Source organism: Pogona vitticeps, chromosome 4, assembly GCF_051106095.1.
Source record: "Pogona vitticeps strain Pit_001003342236 chromosome 4, PviZW2.1, whole genome shotgun sequence".
Taxonomy (NCBI): Eukaryota; Metazoa; Chordata; class Lepidosauria; order Squamata; family Agamidae; genus Pogona; species Pogona vitticeps.
In genome coordinates, this window is record NC_135786.1 from 51976021 (window position 1) to 51999787 (window position 23767).

General features: G+C 41.3%; 1 protein-coding gene across 1 annotated transcript; it reads left to right on the top strand.

The window, feature by feature from the left end:
• The first annotated feature begins 1725 nt into the window (after positions 1–1725).
• On the top strand, positions 1726–14509 carry LOC110081367 (pepsin B). The gene is made up of 10 exons (XM_020798002.3): positions 1726–1817; positions 2186–2274; positions 3121–3274; positions 5039–5156; positions 5696–5814; positions 6739–6938; positions 8418–8540; positions 12043–12187; positions 13123–13221; positions 14260–14509. The coding sequence occupies exons 2-10, from the start codon at positions 2207–2209 to the stop codon at positions 14410–14412; spliced, it is 1179 nt and encodes a 392-aa protein (XP_020653661.3). The 5' UTR covers positions 1726–1817; positions 2186–2206; the 3' UTR covers positions 14413–14509.
• The last annotated feature ends 9258 nt before the right edge of the window (positions 14510–23767 follow it).

Sequence of the window (23767 nt, forward strand, 5' to 3'; positions counted from 1 at the left end):
TCAACATTATTCATGATAGGATCAAAAAAGCTTAACTCAGGCAACATGCCATAACTATCCAACATATAGTCCCGAACACCGTCCATTGAGCTCATAGGGGTGCTGGGCCAAACCTCTCCGCATCGGTTGGCTTCCGAAGGGGCACGCTCCGCACTGCGCAGATGGTGTCACAGCATGGGTGCCTGGCCCAGTCTTCTTCGGGAGGGGGAGTATTGTAATACGAATCCTGTCTAATTACCTGCCAGCCTCTCCCTTTATTCTTCAGGAAGACGACAACTGACCACTCTAATGTTTGATATTTTACCTCTCCTCCTTCTTTCAGGGTAGGATCTGGTAGCAGCCTGCCTAGCTTTAGGTTGGGGAAATCTCTCAGCAACTCCTGGGTTTTCACTCTTTCGTATTCTCTCAACCTCTCCAGCTCCCTTTTCCGTTTCCATAACTCCAATTCTACCTCGAACAGCCGCTCTCCCTGACTATTTACACTCTCCTCCCAAACTGACAGTTCCTGCTCCTCCCCTTGCTTACTCCCGCGCTCTTCCACTAAACTCACTTCAAATTTCCTGCCTATTTCTGTTCTCTCCTTTTCCACAGCCGCATTCTCCCTTTGGTCCGCCTGTTCTTTTCCACTCTCGGGTTTTCCCCCCACCCTCTTTTCCTTCGTCCTCTGGGGACGGCACACTCTCTTCTCAGCCACTTTCACAGTATCATAGTTGCATTTAAAAAAAAAAAACAAGCTTCAAATCTGGGCAAAATGTAGGTACTGATGTTTCTAATGTTGAAATTTCAAAATCTCTACCTTGAGTTTTTTTTAACTGTAAAATATTGGATTTGCATTCAAGTGCCAGGGTGGCTACCCCACAATTTCCATAGGATTTGGCTCAGATAAAGTCAAAGTAAAAACCAGCAAAACTATGTGTGAGAAAGCCCAGTGTGTTTTTGTTCAGCTGGCAAGGGGCATTTTATTTTGCTTCAGATCAGCTGACATCACTTTTCTCTGCTTTCTGACATGTCTGATCATCTGAACTGATGCAAAGTAAAGGTCATGGAGCCATCAGAGGGCATGCTATTACTGCAGTTCCCCTCAACTGAAGGAATCTTGTCTCATTTCCTCCAAACAATTTTTCTTTCTTTAAAAATTATCCTTGCCAAAGGCAGTGCTATACCTGATCACTATCTGGCCATGTCATTTTACAAACAAACAAACAAAATTAAAAAGAGGATGAAGAGAAGAGGGCCTGGTGGAAATTGTTTTTCGCAGTGAAGAGGACCATTTTCACAGCTTTTCTCTTTTGTTCCTATATGCCCGTCAGCACTCCCAAAGGAGACGTGTGGAGTCACACTGCTCAGGTAAAACTATCCCCTTCCAAAGGGCATTAATGAACAGTCAAAGTATATGGAGGAAAACTCAGATGGGAGCACACAAGATAGTGGAGTGCTTTCTGAGCTTAATTACCACCAAGAGCTGGAAAGACATTGAAATCCTTGGCATGTGTCCTCTCAGACCTACCAAGGGTGCATGGGTATCATGTGTGGGATGAAGGTCAATCATTTGTAGGACAGCAAAAATGGAAAATGAAAAACATTCATCAACACAGTAATTGGTGTGGACGGCTACAGTGATTTCATTTGTGGAAACCAGCAGAGACCCAGTTAGAAAAACTGTGAAGCAAACTAGGTCCCTCCCACCCATGTAGTCAAACCTCAGCAAACCTTCCCAAGGTCACAGTTCTATGTAATCCTTTATTTTAGTGGCGAGAAATATAGTTATTTTTGTTATTTGCTGGGCTCAAATAAAATTCAACCTTGTCCAACTTCATGTAAGTAACTACCCCTGCAACTGTGGTTATTTGTCTGCTCTTTATTACATTTGAAAAAAAATTAACCTTTCTCAAGGAAACTGTACTTTGACTTATTGATATCCTTTATCACTGTTTCCTTTGTATTAAGAATGCTTTGATAACAATTGCTCAGTTTTGCTAAAATCAAGGGCACACATTGCATTTCATTCTAACAAAGGAAATTGACTTTCTGTTGTTCACTGGAAAACAGAAGTGTAGGCATTCCGTGTTTGCAATGATATGGGAAATACATAATAAAGAGATAAGGCAGTAGAGGACAATTGTCCTGAGTATAAAAGCAGGGACAGAACAGTTGCAGCTGTGGTCTTATTTTGTTCATTCTGTAGAAGACCACATTGGTGAAAAAGATGATGGGCACCATGAAGTGGTGGGTCCTGGTCTTGGTTATTCTGCAATTGACAGAGGGAGTGGAGAGGTGAGTATTGTGAACAACTCCAATTATGAATGAGATGACTGTATTCTTGCTGTGAGCAGAAACAGATGTTACAGATAGAACTCCTTAAAGGCTGATTGCGTGCGATTGTCACATTAGGAGCTTTTCTTATTTATTTATTTGCCCCACTTATTTGTCCCATTTATAGGACATCTTCCTTCCAGCGGGAGGAATCAAGGCAGCTTATAGTGTTACAAATATACAAATACAATAAGTTATACATTCAAAACAATTAACCAATAATAATAATTAAATTATATTATATTGAATTGTTTTCTAACCTTCTGGAGTCTGCAAATCAGCTTGTTTTGGTTTGTGATTGGTCTTCAAAACTAAGGAGTGTATACCTTTGAAATTCAATTTCTTAAACACTAAGACTGCCGCAACAATCTTTCTTCAGTTCTAATGCACTTTATTTCCAATTTCAAGCTATCTATAATGCATATTTCTTCTCTACATACATTGTCAGCCAAAGCTTCATGATAAAATTATATTCATAAGAGAGGGATGGATCCCTGCCAGCAACTGATGTGCATTTTCAGCCCATGTTGTATGACAAGATTGTATCATGAAACACAGTGTAACTTTTCCAAGTTAAGCTTTGACATTTTAGCCCTGTCTTTGGAAGCTTTGGGGATATATTCCTCCTGCCTCTCATAGGCTTTTTTTTTGGGGGGGGGGGGGAGTCACAAGTGGCACCATCAATTAGCAGCATTTTCCAATAGCCATGATGAAGAAAACTGGTAAAGAAAGAGCACATAAAACAGATAGGGAATGGCTAGAAGCAACAATCCTAGTAATCTCCCAAGATCTTTGTGCCTCATACAGGGTCATTCTGAAGAGAGGGAAATCCATTCGGGAAAATATGAAGGAGAAAGGAGTGCTTGAGAAATTTATGAAGAAATACCATATGGATCCTGTGCTTAAGTACCGCTTCGATGAATACAATGTTGCTTATGAACCAGTAACGAATTATTTGAATGTGAGTACTAAAACACACACACACACACACACGAACACACACAGTATGTTTATGTTTGTCCTGCTTGTCAAGGATTCTTAAAACATATCTTAATTATTCCAGAGTTTTTATTTTCATCTGAGTTGGAACTTTTCAGGGCTATAGTTTAATGGTATCTTGTTTCTTATTGACTTGATTCAGTCTGTTGAAGGATATATATTACATCTGCCATCATATACCCACTTGCTGGTAGTAACTACCAGACATGGGACTTTTGAGTTTGGGCAACCCCCCACCCCCACCCCAAAAAACCAGAAGAAGTTACTACATTTGTTTTTGGGTTCTTCTATCACTTCCTGGAAGACAGCCTCAGAAACACTAGTTGTTAGTTTGAAAAATTGAGAGGAACATGTATCTCCCGTGTTCATCCATGTTCATCCTCATTCGTTGTCTTCATTCATTAGTGTAGGTTGATACAAAATCAACTCACACTGATATTCCAGTAGCCCACCCTACTGGTCTCTCTCTTGCCTTTCCCCATCTAGCCCCCAATATATATATCTTCTTGTCCAGCCAGCCCTCCTACTTTTTCCCTTCCTTCTTGCCACCATACATGTCTTTGCCCAGCCAGCCCAACCCGTTCCCCCTCCATGGGAAAAAAATGAACCAAAATAACCTGAAAGAAGCACCCCCTTTCATGGTAAACAAAGAGAGCAGCGCAAGCTCCCCCTCCCCTGAAAAAAACCCACCCCAACAAAAACCTGAAAACAGAAGAGGCATCACATGGAACAAACCAAAACAAAATTTTCTCCTTTTAGTAACCTCGTCAATGAACCCAAAGGGTCATATTGTTTAGGACTGTATTTTAATTCTTCAATCCTGTATTCTAGGAATGGAGAATCCATGGCTTTGTATATATTTTAGAGCACTGATTCCCAATCCTGAGAAACACAGTTCTTGGACTGCAACTCTCTTCACCACCAGCTATGCTGCCCAGGGTTTATGGGAGTTGTAGTCAAGGAACATCTGGGGAAGCAAGGGTGGGAACCACTGTTTTACACTATAACTCCTACAATCCCTTTACTCATGTGCATGCTGTGTTTTGCTGATGAGAATTGTGGGCCAAAATTTCCTCATACAGTACATGCAAAGTGGATCTAAGCCCCATAGGGTTCAATAGGACTCTCTTCTCAACAGAGTCGTGTAAGAAAATACGGTACCATAAGAATTGTCTTACTGATGTCAGACTACTGCAGAGGCTTATAGTCAAATATTTGCTTCATATATTAAATTGCATTGAATTATATTCCATTCAGAATTCCCACTACCCAAGAGATGGGCCATTATTTTTGTAAGCAATAATTTCTTTAACCGTGGAAATTTATGGCGTGAAACCAGCAAGCAAAGCTGTGCCTGGAGGCACATACTTTTTAAATCCTGAAGACTTGCAGTTATAGCAGTGGTTCCCACCCTGGGGTGACCCAAGCGTTCTTGGACTGCAACTCCCAAGACCCTCAACTGGCATCCTAGTGGTAAAGGCTTCTGGGAATTCCAGTTCAAGAACACCTGAGTTACCCAAGGTTGAGAACCACGAAGCTATAGGAAAGCGTAAATGAAGATGTCCTATTTCTCTTTTTGCATATCTCTTTACCTGATAATAATGTTGTTTACCTTCTTTGTGGATGGAAAAGTAGTCTATTGAATTCTTCATGCTATACTGTATTGCTCTTTTCAGACTCTGCTCAGTGAGGTAGTGTAACTAACCAAAGCTTCCACTTTTGCCAGGGATATTACTTTGGAGAGATCAGTATTGGAACTCCACCACAGAACTTTCTGGTTTTAATGGACTCTGGTTCTTCCAATCTCTGGGTACCCTCTGTGTATTGTAGTACAGCAGCCTGTGGTGAGTATGAATTCTCAGCTGAAGAGAGATTCGTTGTAACAAGCCCATTGATTGAATCTTTTTAAAATTAAATTTTTCTGTTCAAAATGGTAGTTGTCAACAGAAATGAAATAGTCCTATAGTAAGTGTTGCCTGCTTAGAACATTTATTAATATTTCAATCCATATATTATTAGCAGCTGTAATTTTTATATTTATAATTCTTTGTAACTAGGGACTTGCCAAAATGCAACTGATCAATACGTTATAGATAGTACACAATTAGAAGAAAGGGAAATCACAGACAGAGTGAGTGTCACAGGACAAGCAGTTTACAGATTAGCTTTCTTTGTAAATACATACAGTACTTTATTTGCAAGCATGAGGGCTCAGAAACAAAGTTCTGCCAGAATCACTTGTCTGGAACACTAATGTGATTTCAGCTTCTAATGATGTGCTATTTGTGGCACACAGAGTTTCAGAAGTCAGCAGAAAAATAGGTATCTTCTCTTGTCACTTGGAGAACATGTGTTTTTATTGCTTCTTTCTCTTTCCTTCTAGGTAACCACCATAGGTTCAACCCTAGTGCCTCTTCCACATACTCTAACAATGGACAGACCTATACTTTGTATTATGGGGCTGGCGACTTAAGCATCATGCTAGGCTATGATACTGTGCAAGTAAGTTAACTTTGCTGCATAGGCTCACCCATCTTTAAATACACTGCATTCTGGGAATGTTGAAATCCTCATCAAATTAAAAAGAAAAAAGAAACATGTTCAGAACCTAGCACTGCAATCATAACTCACTTAACTCTCCCCCAGGCTTCCTTATCTCCTCTGAGCTTGTTCTGTTGCAGAGTTTTGAATTTTGGCTAACTTCTTTTAGCTGAACAGAGGTGCAGGGATACATAAAGCAGAATGGTTTTAAATTCCCCAGTTTAGTTTATCTCCCTTTTTTTGTCAGTTGGACTGACATATCAATAAGTCACTTGGAGAAATTAGTAGTTGAAACAATTTTCTTTACTTACGTATAGTTCGGAACAGATCAAACAGCAAACTAACAAAACATAGCTGCCTACAACAACATGCCTCAACAGATTGACTGACTGCTTCCAATGGACTATAGAGATAGAAAGAGATACAGAACAGAGAGGTGGGGTTCTTTTTGAATTAAGAGGCAGAGAAGAAACAATTGGTTACCACTGGATAGATTGACAGACACCTCAGAAAAGGTCCCTCCCGGCCAAACCTACTAAAAGCAGCATGTGAGGTTATTGGGACATTTGTCCTGGAATATAAACCACATGACCACAATTCAGTGCAACAGAGGTATGGAAAGCATCAGAAGAACTAGAAAACATTTACCTCGCGTGATCAGGGCTACGTGTTTTTTGGATTTAGCTTGCAGTCAATCCATTCCAGGCCCTGGGAAAATTACCTTTCCAGGTTTCAGTCTTTGGAGCCATGTCACATTGCCCTCCTTTTGCATTAGTCCTAAAATATTGTGTCGTTTCCTCTCTTTCCTGCTGGAACTTGAGCAATATGTGTTATGGTTGTGGCTTCAGTTATATGTGAAATTCATTTTGTTTCCTGTCCTCCTAGGTCCAGAATATAGTTGTTACCAACCAGGAATTTGGCCTGAGTGAGAATGAACCAACCACTCCCTTCTATTATGCCGATTTTGATGGTATTATGGGGATGGCTTATCCGCCTCTAGCTGTAGGGGGTGGAGCCACACTCATGCAGCAAATGCTAGAACAAGGACAGCTTTCTGAACCTGTCTTCAGCTTCTATTTTTCACGGTAAATCTAATTCAGTTATATTATAATGTAGTTATTCTAGATTCACTCTAATGAACCTAATCTTGTATTAGTTTAAACTCTTCTTCAGGGTGTGTGACAGGCTCAAAAGTTCTGGGGGTTTGAATGTGGTTTTCATTTTGGCCACTTCTACTGGGACATGGTGGCGCTGCAGACTAAACCGCAGACGCCTCTGTGCTGCAGGGTCAGAAGACCAGCATTCGTAAGATTGAATCCACGCAACGGAGTGAGCTCCCATTGCTTTGTCCCAGCTCCTCACCAACCTAACAGTTTGAATAGGGACCACCTCGGTGGGAAAGAAAAACGGTGCTCCCTACTCACGCTGGCCACATGACAACAGAAACTGTCTTCAGACAAGCACTGGCTCTATGGCTTGAAAAATGGGATGAGCACCCCCTAGAGTCGGACATGACTGGACTAAAAAAAATGTCAAGGGGAACCTTTACCTTTACCTTACTGTAACAGTACCCTCACAATTGTTTACAATCCAGAATATAATCAAGATTAACATTCTAGTCACAATATGTACAGAGGGAGCTAGTAGTGGAATTATTTGTTTCTTAATTTTCAATCATCTTGATTTTGAGGGATGAAAAAACACAATTTGAAGGGTAAATAACGCTCTATGAACAAATGTTCAAGCTCACAACATTTAGTTGCCTTTTGTCTGTAGTTATGCTTCATGCACTCTTTTGACTTGGGAACCAGAGTGACGAAAATGTAGCTTTTCCTTAGCTTTCATACTTTTTTTTTAAAATCATGCTAAGGGCCTTGCTAGACAAGCCCTATTCAGGTGTTAGAATACCTGGCTTCCTCAGCATGCTTGGAGGGGAGCACCCACCCCACCCACTCTGTCACCACTTTCTTTGTGCAATCACTAACCAGTCTGAAGGGGAGAGGTTCCTGATCAATTGCAGGCTCTACATGTGAGCAAGAGCCCAAATTTTCCACATGAGGAAAGACTTCATGCAATCAGAACCCTCTCCTCTTTAGAGTCCTTGGTCTTTGCATGAAAAAACAAAAACAACAGAAGTTTGTAGAGCTAAGCATTCCCCTCAAAGCATGTTGAGGAAATCACTTATTTCAATACCTGAATAAGGCTGTTGATTCTAACATCAGTCTGCTTCTATTTACTTTTGGAAAAATAGCTTGGTTTGTATTTTCTGAGAGATATCAGTTTTGTTTGTACATCTGATGCCTCGAGCACCTAACACTGAAAGATTTACATGCCTATTGGGATAATGTTGTAAATTGTCTGAACAGCAGTTTGACACTCAATGGCATAGGAATCTTGATTCCTGTGGAAAACGTCTTTGTGCCTATTTGGATTACTCAGTTAGCAGTAATCTGTACTTAATTTACCAGTGTTCTTACATATTTTGCTCTTTTTTTGCTCTCATTGATCTCATCATTTAATGCCTCCACCAGCTGCATCTAACATTGGCTTTTCCCCCTCCCCAGACAACCAACTGTTCAGTATGGAGGGGAACTGATCTTGGGAGGAGTTGATAATCAGTTGTACTCTGGGGAAATTTCCTGGACCCCTGTCACCCGTGAGGTTTACTGGCAAATTGGTATTGAAGAGTAAGTAATATTCCTAATTCCTAATTTCATATATAGTTAACCATCCTTTCTTGCTCTGATCTTCTGTTTATTTGCACATGGTAACAAAAGGTTTCCCTCTTTGACAGCACTGATGTTCTGCAGTGGGATATAGTCTTGTTCACTTCTTTAAAATGTGTGGTGCTGGGAACATGTATATTTAGTACCAAAACTAAATCTTAGAAAACAGAACAGAACACTGGGGCTTGATCCAGCCAAAGATGTACACTTAGAAATACTATGAATTCCAAAGAAGGAGTTCACCAGAGTATGCAGGGAAAAAATAAAATAATGAAAAGTCCCCCAAAGTCACCAATGATGGGAAATCCTACAGAAAAGGATGGCATCTTTGCTGATGTTTACTATTTTAAAAAAAATTAAATGCGGCTGGAGCTGTGTTTAAATGACATAGTGGGAAAAGCTTTCAACTTCTGCTTCTGCAAAAGAGTGGGAACAAGAGTAGATTGGAAGCCCTATAATTCATAACTGTTTATCCAGGAACGGAGAAACTGTGCAGCCATGTTTCACAGACTACTTTCAGCGAACTACAAAGGATGAACCAGCGGGGTGAACAAACAGTCATTTTCCCAGCAAGAAGAAATTGCAGCTTGACCTTTGCAAAATATAATATTCTAGTGGCTAAATGAGTACTTAGAGAAAACAAATAACAGCTATATATTTGTTACACCCACACTTTTGTGAAAGTCTATCAACAACTCTACCGCATCTGATGTAGTACCCCTCTGTTGTCAACAGCAGTATGGAGGGAACAATATCTTATTATTAGAATGGATAAGATCAATATTTTTATGGCTTAGCAAGGACAATTCTACAGCTTCCTTCCCAAATGTATGATTCTGTATCATTTTATTACAACCAATAATAATAATAATAATAATAATAATAATAATAATAATAATAATAATAATAATAATAATAATAATAATTTATTGTCATTGTAAGTATATACACATACAACGAAATTCACAGACACCCAGAGACCAGACACATGCACACACATAAAATTCCCCAAACACTCCCCACCCACTAAAAGTCCCCCACTAAAAATACAAACATCTACACCGCAGGCCAAGTAACACAGTCCAACTAATTTTTCACTACTGGTGGTCTTTAAGCTCATTATTAATTGCAATTATAGCTCTGGGATAAAAACTATTGAGAAAACGTGTGGTCCGAGTCTTAATTGTTCTATATCTTCTGCCAGATGGTAACAGTTCAAAAAAGTTATAAGCAGGATGGGAAGAGTCTCTCAGGATGCTGTGTGATTTCCTAAGACAGCGGGATGTGAAGATGTCATCCAGGGTTGGTAGCTGGAGCCCGATGATATTCTGGACAATTTTAATGGTTCTCTGTAGAGCTTTTTTGTCGCTACAGAGCTACTCCCAAACCATGCCAGTATGCCATAGGTTAGGACACTCTCAATGGTGCTACGATAGTATGACAGAAGTAAATGCTGAGATAAATTTAACTTGCCGAGCATTCTCAGGAAATACAGCCTCTTCTGTGCCTTCTTCATTAGCATGTTGGCATTTATAGTCCATGAGAGGTCCTCTGAGATGTAAGTACCCAGAAATTTAAAACTACCAACTCTCTCCACTTCCTCACCGTTTATGTACAGTGGTAAATGTACATTTCTCTTCCTCCTAAAATCAATTGAGTTCTTTAGTTTTTTTGATGTTAAGTGTGAGATGATTTTCTTTACACCAAAGTACATACATCTGTTTGTCAAAGCATGAGATTTTCTCAGCTCTTGTATCTTGCAATCATGGATTTCACTTTCAAGCCCATGCTCCCAGGGGTTTGCATCATAGGAGGACTAAAGTCACTGGCAGAAGCCACTGGCAATGGTGCGGCTAAAAAATATTGTAAATAAATAAATAAATAAATAAAGTGCTGTTCGCTTTTAACAATATGGTCTGTGTACCATCCAGCCCCTTGGTTCCCAACCTTGGATCCCCAGATGTTCTTGGACTACAGCTCCCAGAAATCCTGGCCAGCACAGCTTGTAGTGAAGGCTTTTGGGAGTTTTAGACCAAGGTTGGGAACCACTGTTCTAACTGGACCTGCAGTGACTAGCAATAAGAGACTAATTTCAGTATTGTTGTGCTGCCTTGACACAACATCTCCTACATGCTTGACATTAAATAGTTGTCTGCTGTTCGTGTTACATTGATATGTTTTAACAGGAAATGGAATGGCACAAAAACCCCCACAAATGATGGACACAGATGATTCATTTTTATTTCCTCCTTTGTACCTTCACTAGATAAAAGGAGGAAATGAAGGAGCTCTCTGTGCATTGTTGTTGTTGTTGTTTAGTCGTTTAGTCGTGTCCGACTCTACGTGACCCCATGGACCAGAGCACGCCAGGCCCTCCTATCTTCCACTGCCTCCCGGAGTTCTGTCAATTTCATGTTGGTTGCTTCGCAGACACTGTCCAGCCATCTCATCCTCGGTCGTCCCCTTCTCCTCTTGCCGTCACACTTTCCTAACATCAAGGTCTTTTCCAAGGAGTCTTCTCTTCTCATCAGATGGCCAAAGTACTGGAGCCTCAGCTTCAGGATCTGTCCTTCCAGTGAGCACTCAGGATTGATTTCCTTTAGAATTGATAGGTTTGTTCTCCTTGCAGTCCAGGGGACTCTCAAGAGCCTCCTCCAGCACCACAAATCAAAGGCATCAATTCTTCGGCGGTCAGCTTTCTTTATGGTCCAGCTCTCACTTCCATACATCACGACAGGAAAAACCATAGCTTTGACTACTCTGACTTTTGTTGGCAAGGTGATGTCTCTGCTTTTTAAGATACTCTCAAGGCTTGTCATCGCTTTCCTCCCAAGAAGCAGGCGTCTTTTAATTTCGTGGCTGGTGTCTCCATCTGCAGTGATCATGGAGCCCAGGAAAGTAAAATCTGTCACTGCCTCCATATCTTCCCCTTCTATTTGCCAGGAGGTGATGGGACCAGTGGCCATGATCTTAGTTTTTTTGATGTTGAGTTTCAGGCCGTTTTTTGCACTCTCCTCTTTCACCCTCATTACAAGGTTCTTTAATTCCTCCTCACTTTCTGCCAGCAGAGTGGTATCATCTGCATATCTGAGATTGTTGATATTTCTTCCGGCAATCTTAATTCCGGGTTGGGATTCCTCCAGTCCAGCCTTCCGCATGATGTATTCTGCATATAAGTTAAATAAGCCAGGGGACAATATATAGCCTTGTCGTACTCCTTTCCCAATTTTGAACCAGTCTCTGTGCATAGCAGGGAGTTATTCTGTGGTGGATCTCAGATGAAAGGGAGAGAGCTTACATGTCTGATTTTGTAACCACAGTCATCTCGTTTGCATTTATAGCTTAAGGTTACTCAAGCAACATTTTGATATTAAAATGTTCCTGTATTTCTCTTAACTTTCTTTTACTTTATTTCTTGGCTGTTAACTTTGCCTGCATGACATTCTTTCCCCTTGCCCTATAGGTTTGCCATTGGAAATGAGGCTACGGGCTGGTGCAGTGATGGCTGCCAGGCCATTGTTGATACTGGAACTACTCAGATCACAATCCCAAAGCAATACTTAGGCACCTTCTTGCAGGCTGTGGGAGCTGAAGATTACAATGGTGAGGTAGGTGGAACAAGGAACCAGGAGATGCATGAGAAATACCGTGTGACTACAAATAACAGGGGAAGGAAGTATATATCATTTATATTTACAATATACTATCCAAATATTTGCATTTACATCCAGGGTCAAGGCAGTCCTAGCTGAATGAATGGGGAATGTGCTAATCTTGCTCAGGGGCATTAGATTACAGTGGTGCCTCGCAAGACGATGTTAATTCGTTCCGCAAAAAATGTCGTCTTGTGAAAACATCATCTTGCGAAACGCGGTTCCCCATTGGAATGCATTGAAATCTACTTAATGCGTTCCAATGGGGAAAAATCGTTGTCTTGCGAAAATCATCCCTAGAAAATATCATCTTGTGACGCTCAACAGCGATCGCAAAAAACAATTGTCTTGTGGATTAATAGTCCTGCGAGGCAATAGTCTTGCGAGGCACCACTGTACATGTGACAGGAAAGCACATGTTGGACTAAACAGTTATGGAACTTTCCAGAATGCCCTACCTCAAAGAGGTGTTGTGAGGATAATATAGGGAGGAAGAGGCCCACATACACTGCTTTAAATTCTTTAGAGGAAATGTGGGATATAAATGTAACAAGTGAATAAAAACTTATGCAGGTAAACAAGTTGGCAACGTAGTTATGCACAGCATGGATAAAAACTAACAAGTGCAGTTTTTTATTAATTTTGTTCATTTTAATTTATGAAAACTAATTTGCTTTATTTTTTAAAAAAATTCAAGAGCAGCTTACATCTGAACAGCGAAATACTGTACAAATAATTTTACATCAAAACAATAGCATACAAATAATAAAGAAGGTAGTCCTAATTGAACTGGCATGTTTTGTTTATCAGTCTCTTTCATAGCAGCGGGAGGATTTCTGTTCTGCCCCTTTTCTAGCTTTCTCACAGATTACATTTGTATTCTTTCATAGTTTTTGGTGAATTGCAACAATGTCCAGAACATGCCCACAATCACCTTTGTCATTAATGGCTCCGAGTTCCCACTGCCTCCTTCTGCTTATGTCTCCAATGTAAGTACATAATATTGCTTTAAAATGTGCATTTTAAACTGTGAGAATTGAGAGTTGCACTTATCTGGAGACTGTGGCAATATAATTAAACATCCCACAGTCACAGTTAACAAAATTGTGTTTTGTATGTCTCAAACACAGAATATTTCTCCAGGTATTTTTTGGGTGGGTGGGTGGATTTGATCTTCCTTTTTAAGACTTCCTACTGTTGCATCATAGCCATCTGAATTATTTTAATTTGAAAATGTAAAGATCTCATAGACTAATCTATTCTGGCTTTTCAATCTTAAATCAAAGATGTGCCAGTTTTAGGAAGTTAGGGATAGGCTCCCTTCTGTTGGCAGAAAGCTTGCACAAACGCAATCCTTTCTTTTCAGAGATCTGCCAACAGAAGGACCTGCTGGCAGAACTGCTCTAGTGACTAAGATTTATCAAATCTTAATAAAAACGGGACAAAGAAAGGGCAGGGCAAGGGAGAAGTCAAGTTAGGGGGCATCCAAATCTCCTCTAGCTCAAGGACACAGCCACTACGCTGGTCTAAATATAGGCCATGGTGAGCGTAGCCACAAATAATTTCCAACACCCCTAGGCTGGAAGGGGTTTGACCTCAGTTGACCTAATGTTGGTTCTGCTGGTCCTTGGCCATCTTGGTCAGTTAGAACTCCACTGTTTATAATGAGAGAGCAAGAGAGAGTGTGACTAGTGGAACCTACACAACAGTACAGATTATGTCCACTGTGATGGCCCTGTGTGCACTGCAGTCAGCTCTGAATCTAAATTTGTATATCATCAGAGGGGATGGTAGAATGTTGCACATCTAATGCATTCCCAATTCACATATTATGTCCTTGCGAACAGATCCTTGGCAACAGTACCTTCACAGTGATACGTTGCAATTTATAGGTCTAGAGATGGGCGGTTCTACTCCTGTCATGGGATCTAATCAGGACCTGCCTTCAGACTTCTTTTTAAAAACTGCTCCATGACATTTCCCTCCCAGCATAGGTGAAACTTAAGGCATTCACTTTTCTTTTACAGAATGATGGGACCTGTATTGTTGTAGTTGAGCCTACATATTTGCCTTCCCCGAATGGAGAGCCATTATGGATCCTGGGTGATGTCTTCCTTCGGGAGTATTATTCCGTCTTTGACATGGCCAACAACCGGGTGGGCTTTGCGCCCTCAGCATAAGCAGGGCAATGCCCAATTTTTCCCTTAATGTTGCTGCTCCCTTGGACTCATGCAATCATTTAAAATCAAAATTTAGAATAAATTCCATTACGTTGAAGTTTTCCTTGTGGTTATTCACGAAGTATTTATGACGTTTTTGATACATAGTTGGGATTATCAAAATGTTAAAAGCTATGGAAAGGGAAGGAAGAAATAAAAGAAAAGAGCGACTGGGAAGAATAAAAAAGAAGGAAAGAGGAAAAGGATACACAATATTATGCAGATATAAATTGACATACAGTTAACCATAAAAAGTTGGATCTTACATAGAATGTAATAAACAATCAAAGCAATTTTACAGTGCAATAGTGGAAATGTAAATTGGGTGGAATTATTTAATGATCCAAACATGGTTCCAGCCACGCCTCCCATTGTGCATATCCTTTATGTTAAACTATATGTTGAATTTTTTGCTCTACTGCTGAATTTTAGCAAAGTGGTGGTAACCCCTGGTCCCAAGATGTTTCTTTACAATAAGAGAACCTTCCAAGAGTGCACTTTTAACTTGAAAACACAATGCATACTAGTGATGAAACAGGCCGGTCTCTGCGCTTAACTCCGGTGGGATCTAGCAGACGGCCACCCTTCTGCCAAGTAGGGGAAAACCTGGACCACAAATGTAATGCATGACAATGAGCCCCAGAGGCCTGGGATCACTCTTTCTTTTCTCTCTATCAAGCTGTCATCAATCCCAGGAATCTGGTTAGGAACCTTTTATTCTCTGCACATGCTCAGGCACCTACAAGGTAGTTCTGAGCAATACTGGCTAGGCTAGTGGATTTAGTTTAATCTGGGCTTTTCTGCAAAAACATCAGCCAGACATGAAGTCTAACTAAAAAGCTTTATTCAGTTCTTCAAAAAACCTCCAGATGATGAATGTGGGCTATTGTGTTTCTGTACCCACAATTCAAAAATCTAGGAAATGGCCTAATATTGCAGCACAATAGCATGATTGCGTTGCCAGCAGGAAAAAGGATGCCAAGCTTTGGACAGTAAAGGGCAGCCTGGATGTTGACAGCACCAATGGCAACAGTGAGGATGGTCTACAGCAGTGGTCCCCAACCTTGGGCCTCCAGATGTTCTTGGATGACAACTCCCAGAAGCCTTCACCACCACCTCTGCTGGCCAGGATTTCTGGGAGTTGAAGTCCAGGAACATCTGGAGGCCCAAGGTTTGGGACCACTGGTCTACAGGATGCCCACTTCTGCTCACACTCATTCACAAAGTGACACTATGCAAGGGAAAATTCCAGAAGCGGACTCCTTTTTTCCCATCAGTTAACCACTTCTCACCCCAAACAGAAAGCAATTGTCAGGGCTGATTTTCAACAAACTTGAATGGTAATTAACACTTGTTGAAAAACAATATTTAAAGGGAAATAAAAGGTAGGAGACAAAAATAGGAAAGACCTATGAGGTCGCAAACACAATTAAAATGAAAATAATATGAGATAGGCATACAGACAATGCAGCAGACAACACATACTGGGTTTTCAAAACAATAAAACTCGCTGCCAATGGCATTTTCCATTGAAGGTCTAAAGCTTACTTGATTCTCAGTCCCCTTCATTTGGGAGCTGGCTCTTAGCCCATTCCTCTCCGTCCCTCTCCATATTAGGAACAGACTTACTTTCACTCCAGCTTCATTCAGACCTTTCTCTGGGTTTCTCAGCCGGCATATGTGGCTGTGAAAGTACTCCCTTTGTCTCTGTTCAAGTCCTTTCCTTTAAAGCTCTGGAAATTTTGGTCCCTTTGTGAATGTTGCAACACACATCTCAGAGGAAGTTAATTGAAGTGGGGGCTTGGAATGCTTGGAACCCACATTTGGCCAGGGGGAAGTCCTTTGAACAAAATGTCTGAAGCACCTTGTATGTTGTTTCACCATTTCAGACAGGTGGGTATCTGGCCCCCTTTGGCTCAAAGCTTCTTTCTGTTACACAAAGTTCTTCTGCTACACAAAGTTTCATCATGTACACAGCTGTACAACATTAAGTCTTAAGCCTTGATACCACACCTGAATGCAATAAGTACAGTGACTCAGGTAAAATCAGACATTTTACATTTAACTATACAACATTAATAATTAACACATTTTCATATCAAAATCTCAACAGAAGAGAGACTGGCTAAAAGGCTACCACAGAGATTCATGGCATTTTTGTAATAAATAAAGCCAAGATAAATTTTACATATGAATAGAGAGTAATAGATGTAGTTTCCCAATCAGATAATTGAAATCCATAGCTTTTTTGAGCACACAAAATTCATTACAAATTATAATGCTTGTTCCTTTAAAAAATTATTGTGCTGATTTCATTGATGGCATGGGTGACGTGGCCGTGGTTCATCATGTCTCAAGCGTAATGTTTTGAAACTTTCTTTCCCATAAGCTGCCACTTCATCCACTTCATTATATTGGCTCTACAGATGGGAAAACAAAACAAAACAAGAAAGATCCTGCATGGATAAAGAATGACCTTGAGGGTAAATAAACAGAAAATATACAAATACAAAATGGCCACTTTTACTGTATTCAAATAAAAGGCTTTAGTTGTCTAACACATTACCTGGTAAAGCTCCAGTGCACTGGAGGGTTTTCTTTGTGTTTGTCCTTAGAAGTCTCTGAAGCTTATTTCTTTGAATTATCACACCAAGTTCTTTAAATTGTTTATTCAAGGTATGACAGATAGCTTTCATTGTTCATTTTTATGTTTATCTGCCCCTTTACTCCATCTGGCATTGGAACTGATACAAGTAATTTTTCAATCTGATACAGTATAATAATATAGCATGCCATTTAATCTGTATGAAAGTCTTATAGTAGTGATTCCTGCTCCTTTAGAGGGAAAAAAGGGCAATGGTGAAACATGGAGGCAGGGATCGGTTATTTCCCCACAATCCAACATCAGTTTGAAAAGGTACATCTGAGAGATGTCTTGTTTTTAACACCTATAGGAAGGCAGACACAATCCAGTCTTCTCCATACTGTACTACAAATTTGTATGTGACTGGTATAAATGAGCTCAATTCATTTCTAAGAGGGAAAAATAGCCAAGATTAACAGATATCCTAATATAGTATATGGAATTGGTTTTTGGTGTTTTTTTGTTGTTCTTTTTAAATCAAATGCAGGAGAAAGTGAAACTAACAGATTTTCCTTCTGTTTGTGAAGTTTTAGTGGTCTAAATTGGTTGTTTAAGTCAGTGAGTTAGGTATCTGATATCAGAAGTTAGATTCCCTGCTGAGCCCCACAGCAAAAGAGCCAGTCTGTGTGGCCTTCGACAAGCTGCACAATCCCAGGGCGCCACTCCCCCGCCCCCCAAGAAGGGACTGGCAAACCACTTCTGAATGCTCTATAAATAGGAAACCCTGAGAAGCATTGTTATAAACCAGAATCCAAATCTTGGAAATGTATCAGCTGGATAAATCGGAAGCCAATCGAACAAGTGGAATCTTTTTGATATTTAGGTTTATTGTGTCATTACAAATTAAATTGGTCTTACCACCGTAAGGTGGAGGTCTCTTTGGCTATGGATCCACTTTCTGCATTAGCCGCTTCCATTTCCATAGTGGACGTCAATATGTCCCTGCTGCTCTCCAGGTTTTCCAGGCAAAAATCACTAATCAGCTCCTCTTTGGGGTCCCTATTTGGACTGCGGTGGCCAACTGCGAGATAGACCAGGTAGCAACCTCCTTCCTGCACAAGATTTTAGGCATCCCGAACACGATCAGACTGGCAACATTATTAAGCAAATTTGGGCTCATTTTCCAACTACCCTTGCTTGGTTATCAACTATTAAATTTTGGCTTCATCTACACTTTCAGAAATCCTCTCAATCCCTTCTGACTGATCTATTAAGTGATCCTTTTATTTCCAATTGGTACGCTCTAATCAACTTTTAAATCACTTCAAAAAGTATTAATCTGGACTCGATGATTAATTGTGGAGAAACTCAACTTTACCATATTATTCACCAAGGAATCTGGGATATTGAACTGCAGATTCTGGCGGCTGACTTGAATTTAATTTGCTCTCCTCATTTCTATGGTTTGCCTCCCCTTCTGTAACTGGCGCCAATTATTTCACCAATCTTATGAACCCATTGTGGCACCAGGTTTTTGCCAGATTTAATATTTTTCCCTCTGCTGTTCTTTTTGGCAGATGCTGTAAGATCCCCTTTAAAAACCATTAGTGTAAGCATTGCCTAATGGAACAAAATCCCACATATTCTTCTTCACTGCCCTAAATTTAGCGAGCCCCATCAACTACTACTTAGCACTATTATTTCAAATTTCATGCGGTCTGAAGAGAAATCAGAATAAGGAAAAGTTACAGTTTGAGGTGTGCCCCAAAGTCAAGAAATTCCCACTGAGTAAATCTCCCACTCCTCTGCACCCCCAAACATCCCTGTCTTCGGCAGCCCCTCCTGGTAGAGACTCAACATCCACCGACTCTTCCAGGATCACTCAAAGGCAACCTGCCTCCCCCCCAAGAAAGCTGCAGCCAGTGGGAAGGGTCTTTCAACGTCATAACGTAGTCATAAATATCCCAGCTCTTGACGTATGTTTTTGGAGCAACAAAAGAAGGATCACGGCTTCCTTATCCGCAGTCTTAGACTGTACTATCCCTCCCTCCGACCTTAAATACTTTTTCTTTCTACCGTCCCTCAACGTATATGAAAGAGTGTTTTTATCTTTCCTAACTCCGGATTGGCCAAGGAGGATCTTTAGGGCAGCGGGCCATCTGTGGAATTACGGCCTTACTTTTTCCCGGGTATTCAAGGACAATCTAATTGAAAATTTATTTAAAGACAAGAGCTCCCCCTCACTAAGGACGATGATCCAGGCAACTAAGCCCAATATGCTGACTAACAGTACCAGGACACTGGCTGACAATCAACCTAGCCAATTAGAGGACTACTTGGCAGCCCGGAGTCCCCTCAAAGAATCGATGGAGCACGCCAGTAGTAAAAATCATGGCGAAAGTCCAGTGCCCTCAGAGGAACACGATCTGGTCCCCCAACCACAGTCTCATCCCCAATCCATTTCTGTTCACAACGCTCTGTACCCAGTCCTTCTCTCATCTTGCACTACAGAAAAGCGATCTCCGATGGAAGAGCTTACCCTAGCAGCTGACCAGACACAAATTAATTCCCCCATGTCTGCCAACACTATAACCTCCAAGTTAAAACTTGTGGCAACAGCTCCAACTAATTCTGCAGTTACTTCCGCAAATATGCCTGTTCCCCCAGATGACACCATTTTAGAAGCCCTGGCCCCGGTCCCACTTGACAAGCCCCCAGTGAACGCACACCCGGTGAGCTCAGTTATATCGGATTGACTTACCGTACCTACCCCTGACGTTGTACCCCCCCAACCGGGTTTGAAGTTGCTTTCTTGGAATATATGTGGATGGCACAACAAGGCTAAAGATCCCGACTTTCATGCTTATCTCAGGAACTTTGAGGTCGTCCTACTACAAGAAACTTGGATGGTCACTCCATTAAAATTTGAGGGCTATAACTCCATATCCCTACCAGCCCATAAACTTAAGAGTAAGGGCCGCCCAGCTGGAGGCCTAACTTTTATGTGTAAGACCCACCTAACACCTGTCCTAATGTTCATGGCTGACAGCCTTTGTATGGTGCAAGTGGTAAAACTCACTATGCTTCCAGGAACCTTGGTCATCTTCAATGTATACATACCACCCAACTCTGATAAGCTCTGCAGAGAGAACCAGTGGGACTATTTGTCACAAGTTCTGATGGATACCTTCGCCGAGTTTCAGGTGGACTGGTTCCTACTTGCTGGGGATTTCAATGCCCGCGTGGGATCGGGCGTCGACATCTTTAGACAACTGGCTGGCGACCTTCCCTTGCCCGACCTCAGCTACCTGCACAGGAGCTCTAAAGATCTAACAACTAACGAAAATGGCATTGCCTTAGCCAACTTATGTGTGACCTTTGGACTCACCTGGCTTAATGGTTTGCTAGATGGAGACAAAGAAGGGGAATTCACCTTTGTAGCGCCACAGGGGGCAAGTGTAATCGATTACATTATTGTCCCAGTAGCTGCGCTACAGATGATAGACAGTTTCCGGATTGATCCCCCACTTCTTAGTGATCATCTCCCTCTTAGCTGTTCATTATTAATTGGAACTATTAACCCTCCCCCTATTTCACCTCCATTATCTTATAAACCCTCCTCTGGCCCTCTGTCTATCAAATGGAACCATAAGACCATGCATCTATTTTCCGATCTGATATCGAAGGGTAGCCCGACCTCTTATACCACGCTAACTGATCCGCCAGCCATTGGGGACATTCTGGATAGCTACAATTTACTAATCGACGTTTTGCTGAACAAACTAGGACATCACAACTCTCCCAAGGTGAAAAATCCGCCACGAGACAGCCACACAGTTTTCAACAATCATTGTCAGAATCTCAAACATAACCTTCGTCAAATCTACAAGGACTACAAGGACCATGGAAGCTCCAGACTTCCCCCAGCGTATTTCAACATTAAAGCCCAGCTTGCCCAGGCCATCAAACTTAACACACAGCAGATCATCTCTGAGCGATGGGGCTCCTTAATCATGGCAACCAAAACTAACAACCATAAGCTCTTCTGGAAAATCATTAACGCCACCCCAACCCGGGCGAGCTATTCATCCTCTCCTCTAATTCCCGCAGCCTCTTGGGAAGCTCACTTTGGGAAACTGTTCAATGATCATGCTGACCATCAAATTACCATTGACCACCCAGGGGTAGTGGCCTTGCCCATATGGCCACCAGTTTCTCAAGAGGAAATTCTGACCCTCATTGCTCATCTCAAGTCTGGTAAAGCCGCCGGGCCCGATTTTATTCCATCCGATCTGATTAAATACGCTCCACAGTGGTGGGCGCCTTTCTTAGCTGAATTGTTCACCAAAGTGAACTCCCAGGGGCAAGTACCCAAATACTGGACACAATCGCACATAGTGCCAATCTATAAAAAAGGTGACAAATTGAATCCAAACAACTTTAGACCAATTAGCCTTCTCTCTATCCCGGGGAAACTCTACGCATCACACCTTCTAACTAAGCTGACCTCGTGGATTGACGATAACAATATCATAGGCCCAGAACAAGCTGGATTTAGAGCCGGGAGATCCACCCTGGAACAATGCCTGATATTATTTCATCTTGCTGAGAAACAGCTGGCTAGCCCCCACTCAAGACTATTTACTGCATTTCTGGACCTTAGAGCAGCTTTTGATCTCATAAACAGAAACCTTCTTTGGGCAAAACTCATTAAGCTGGGAATCGACAACAAACTTCTTTCCTTGATCCAACGTCTATATGCGACCACATCCTGCCAAGTTAGGTATGATGATTTAGGCAATCTTACTGAAAATATTACCACCACCAGGGGAGTAAAACAGGGTTGCGTGCTCGCTCCCACCCTGTTTAACCTTTTCTTGAATGACCTATCACCTCATCTAGCTGACATTGACTCCCATTGTCCTAAACTCAACAACACCCCAGTCTACTTGCTCCTCTACGCAGATGATATGGTCCTGATTTCAAGAACAAAAATTGGATTGAGACGTCTGGTTCTTGCTACCATAGAGTACTTGGAGTCCAATCTACTACAATTAAACTACGACAAATCAAAAATCTTAGTCTTTGAGAAAAGATGGACACCTCGATTCTGGTCATTTAATGGCAAGCCTATCCAACAAGTCAAATTCTTTAACTACCTAGGCTTGACCTTTTCCTACAGACTCACCTGGATACAACAACGTTCGAAAGTCATCAAATCAGCCAAACTTCTGGCTAATTCCATTCTTCGCTTTACCTTAATACAAGGCAATTCCTATATACCCGCGGCGATAAAAGTTTTTAACACCAAGGTCACCCCCCATCTCCTTTACGCCATTCAACTTTGGATGCCAGCCTTCAATTATGAGGTGGAACGCATTCTATCGGTGTTCCTATACAAACTTTTTGGCGTAGCTCACTGTGTAGCTTGTGCCACTCTGCGGTTAGAGGCAGGCCAGTTAAGCCTAGAGTATGTGGCTTGGGTCAGATTCTGCAAGTTTTGGCTTGTTACTCTTTTCAAGGCCGATCACTCCCCTTTTATCGAAGCCCTGCTAAGTGATTCGTTCATTTGCTCAGCACTCCGCCTCTTTTACAAAAAAGCCCAGTCCATAGGTCTCTCCCCCGAATGCTTGGGCAACGTTAACCTTGATAATGCCTGTAAACTATTGGTATTACGGCTGACGGACATTGAAAGACAAAACCATATTGCAGCCGCCTCCAGAACACGCTCTCCTCTTTTTTTCGAACTACCATTTACAATTGGACAAATGCCCAGGTACTTGGCTTTCCTGGAAAATCCCCAGTTGCGACGTGCTTTTACATTAGCAAGATGCAACGTCATGCCTACACAAGAGCTGGCTGCCTCATTTTCTCACAATGTAAGCTCAACCTGGTGCCGAGACTGTACCTGGAACACCCCCGAAACCTTGAAGCACGTAATATGCAGCTGCCCTAGTTATAAGGACCTGAGGGCTAATTATATTACTCCATTACTTATGGGGCCCCCAGGAGTTAGCCCGAATAGCATTTTGTTCTATCTGTTGTCATCAACGGACAAGGAGACTACCACTAGGGTGGCGCTCTTTCTTAACGGTGTCCTAATGAGGAAAAGAGCAAAATCCGACAAAACTACATACTACAAGGTTTAAACCCACAATTGACCAACCAGGGAGTTAATCGACCAAATATGCACGTAAAAGCGGAGCTACTCGGGAACAACTATATAATGGAACAAAGATCCCATTTATATTCTGCTTAATTTTAATTTTGACTTACCTGTTAATTTGTTATTCTGTATATGCCTAATAAAGGTTTCTGAACTGAACTGAACTGATTTCAAATTTCTCTGGCTCCCTTGAGAGCTTAATCCGAATGATGTTAGCAGATAAACAACCTGATTTGACTGAGTGTGTAGCTGAATATTTTGCTGTTGTAATGAACTAGGCTGACTGTGCCAAGGAGCCTTGACGTAATTTGACCATATTTATCGTACTGTAGTAGAAAACAGAATCTTGATTGTATGATTATTGGGTTTAAATGCCAACAACAACAACAACAACAACAACAACAACAACAACAACAACAACAATAATAATAATAATAATAAGAAGAAGAACAACAACAACAACAACAACAACAAAAACAACAACCAGAATCAACAGTACCTAATTTTCCTTATTAACAGAATTAATAGAATTTGGCTTGAGCAAAAGTGAGCCTGGTACCAACTTC

Bases quoted from the DNA above. Each gene is read 5' to 3' on its own strand.
- LOC110081367 (XM_020798002.3), top strand. From the start codon at position 2,207: ATGATGGGCACCATGAAGTGGTGGGTCCTGGTCTTGGTTATTCTGCAA. The intron at 3,275-5,038 runs GTGAGTACTAAA...CACTTTTGCCAG, and splicing joins CAGTAACGAATTATTTGAAT to GGATATTACTTTGGAGAGAT. The intron at 12,188-13,122 runs GTAGGTGGAACA...ATTCTTTCATAG, and splicing joins CTGAAGATTACAATGGTGAG to TTTTTGGTGAATTGCAACAA.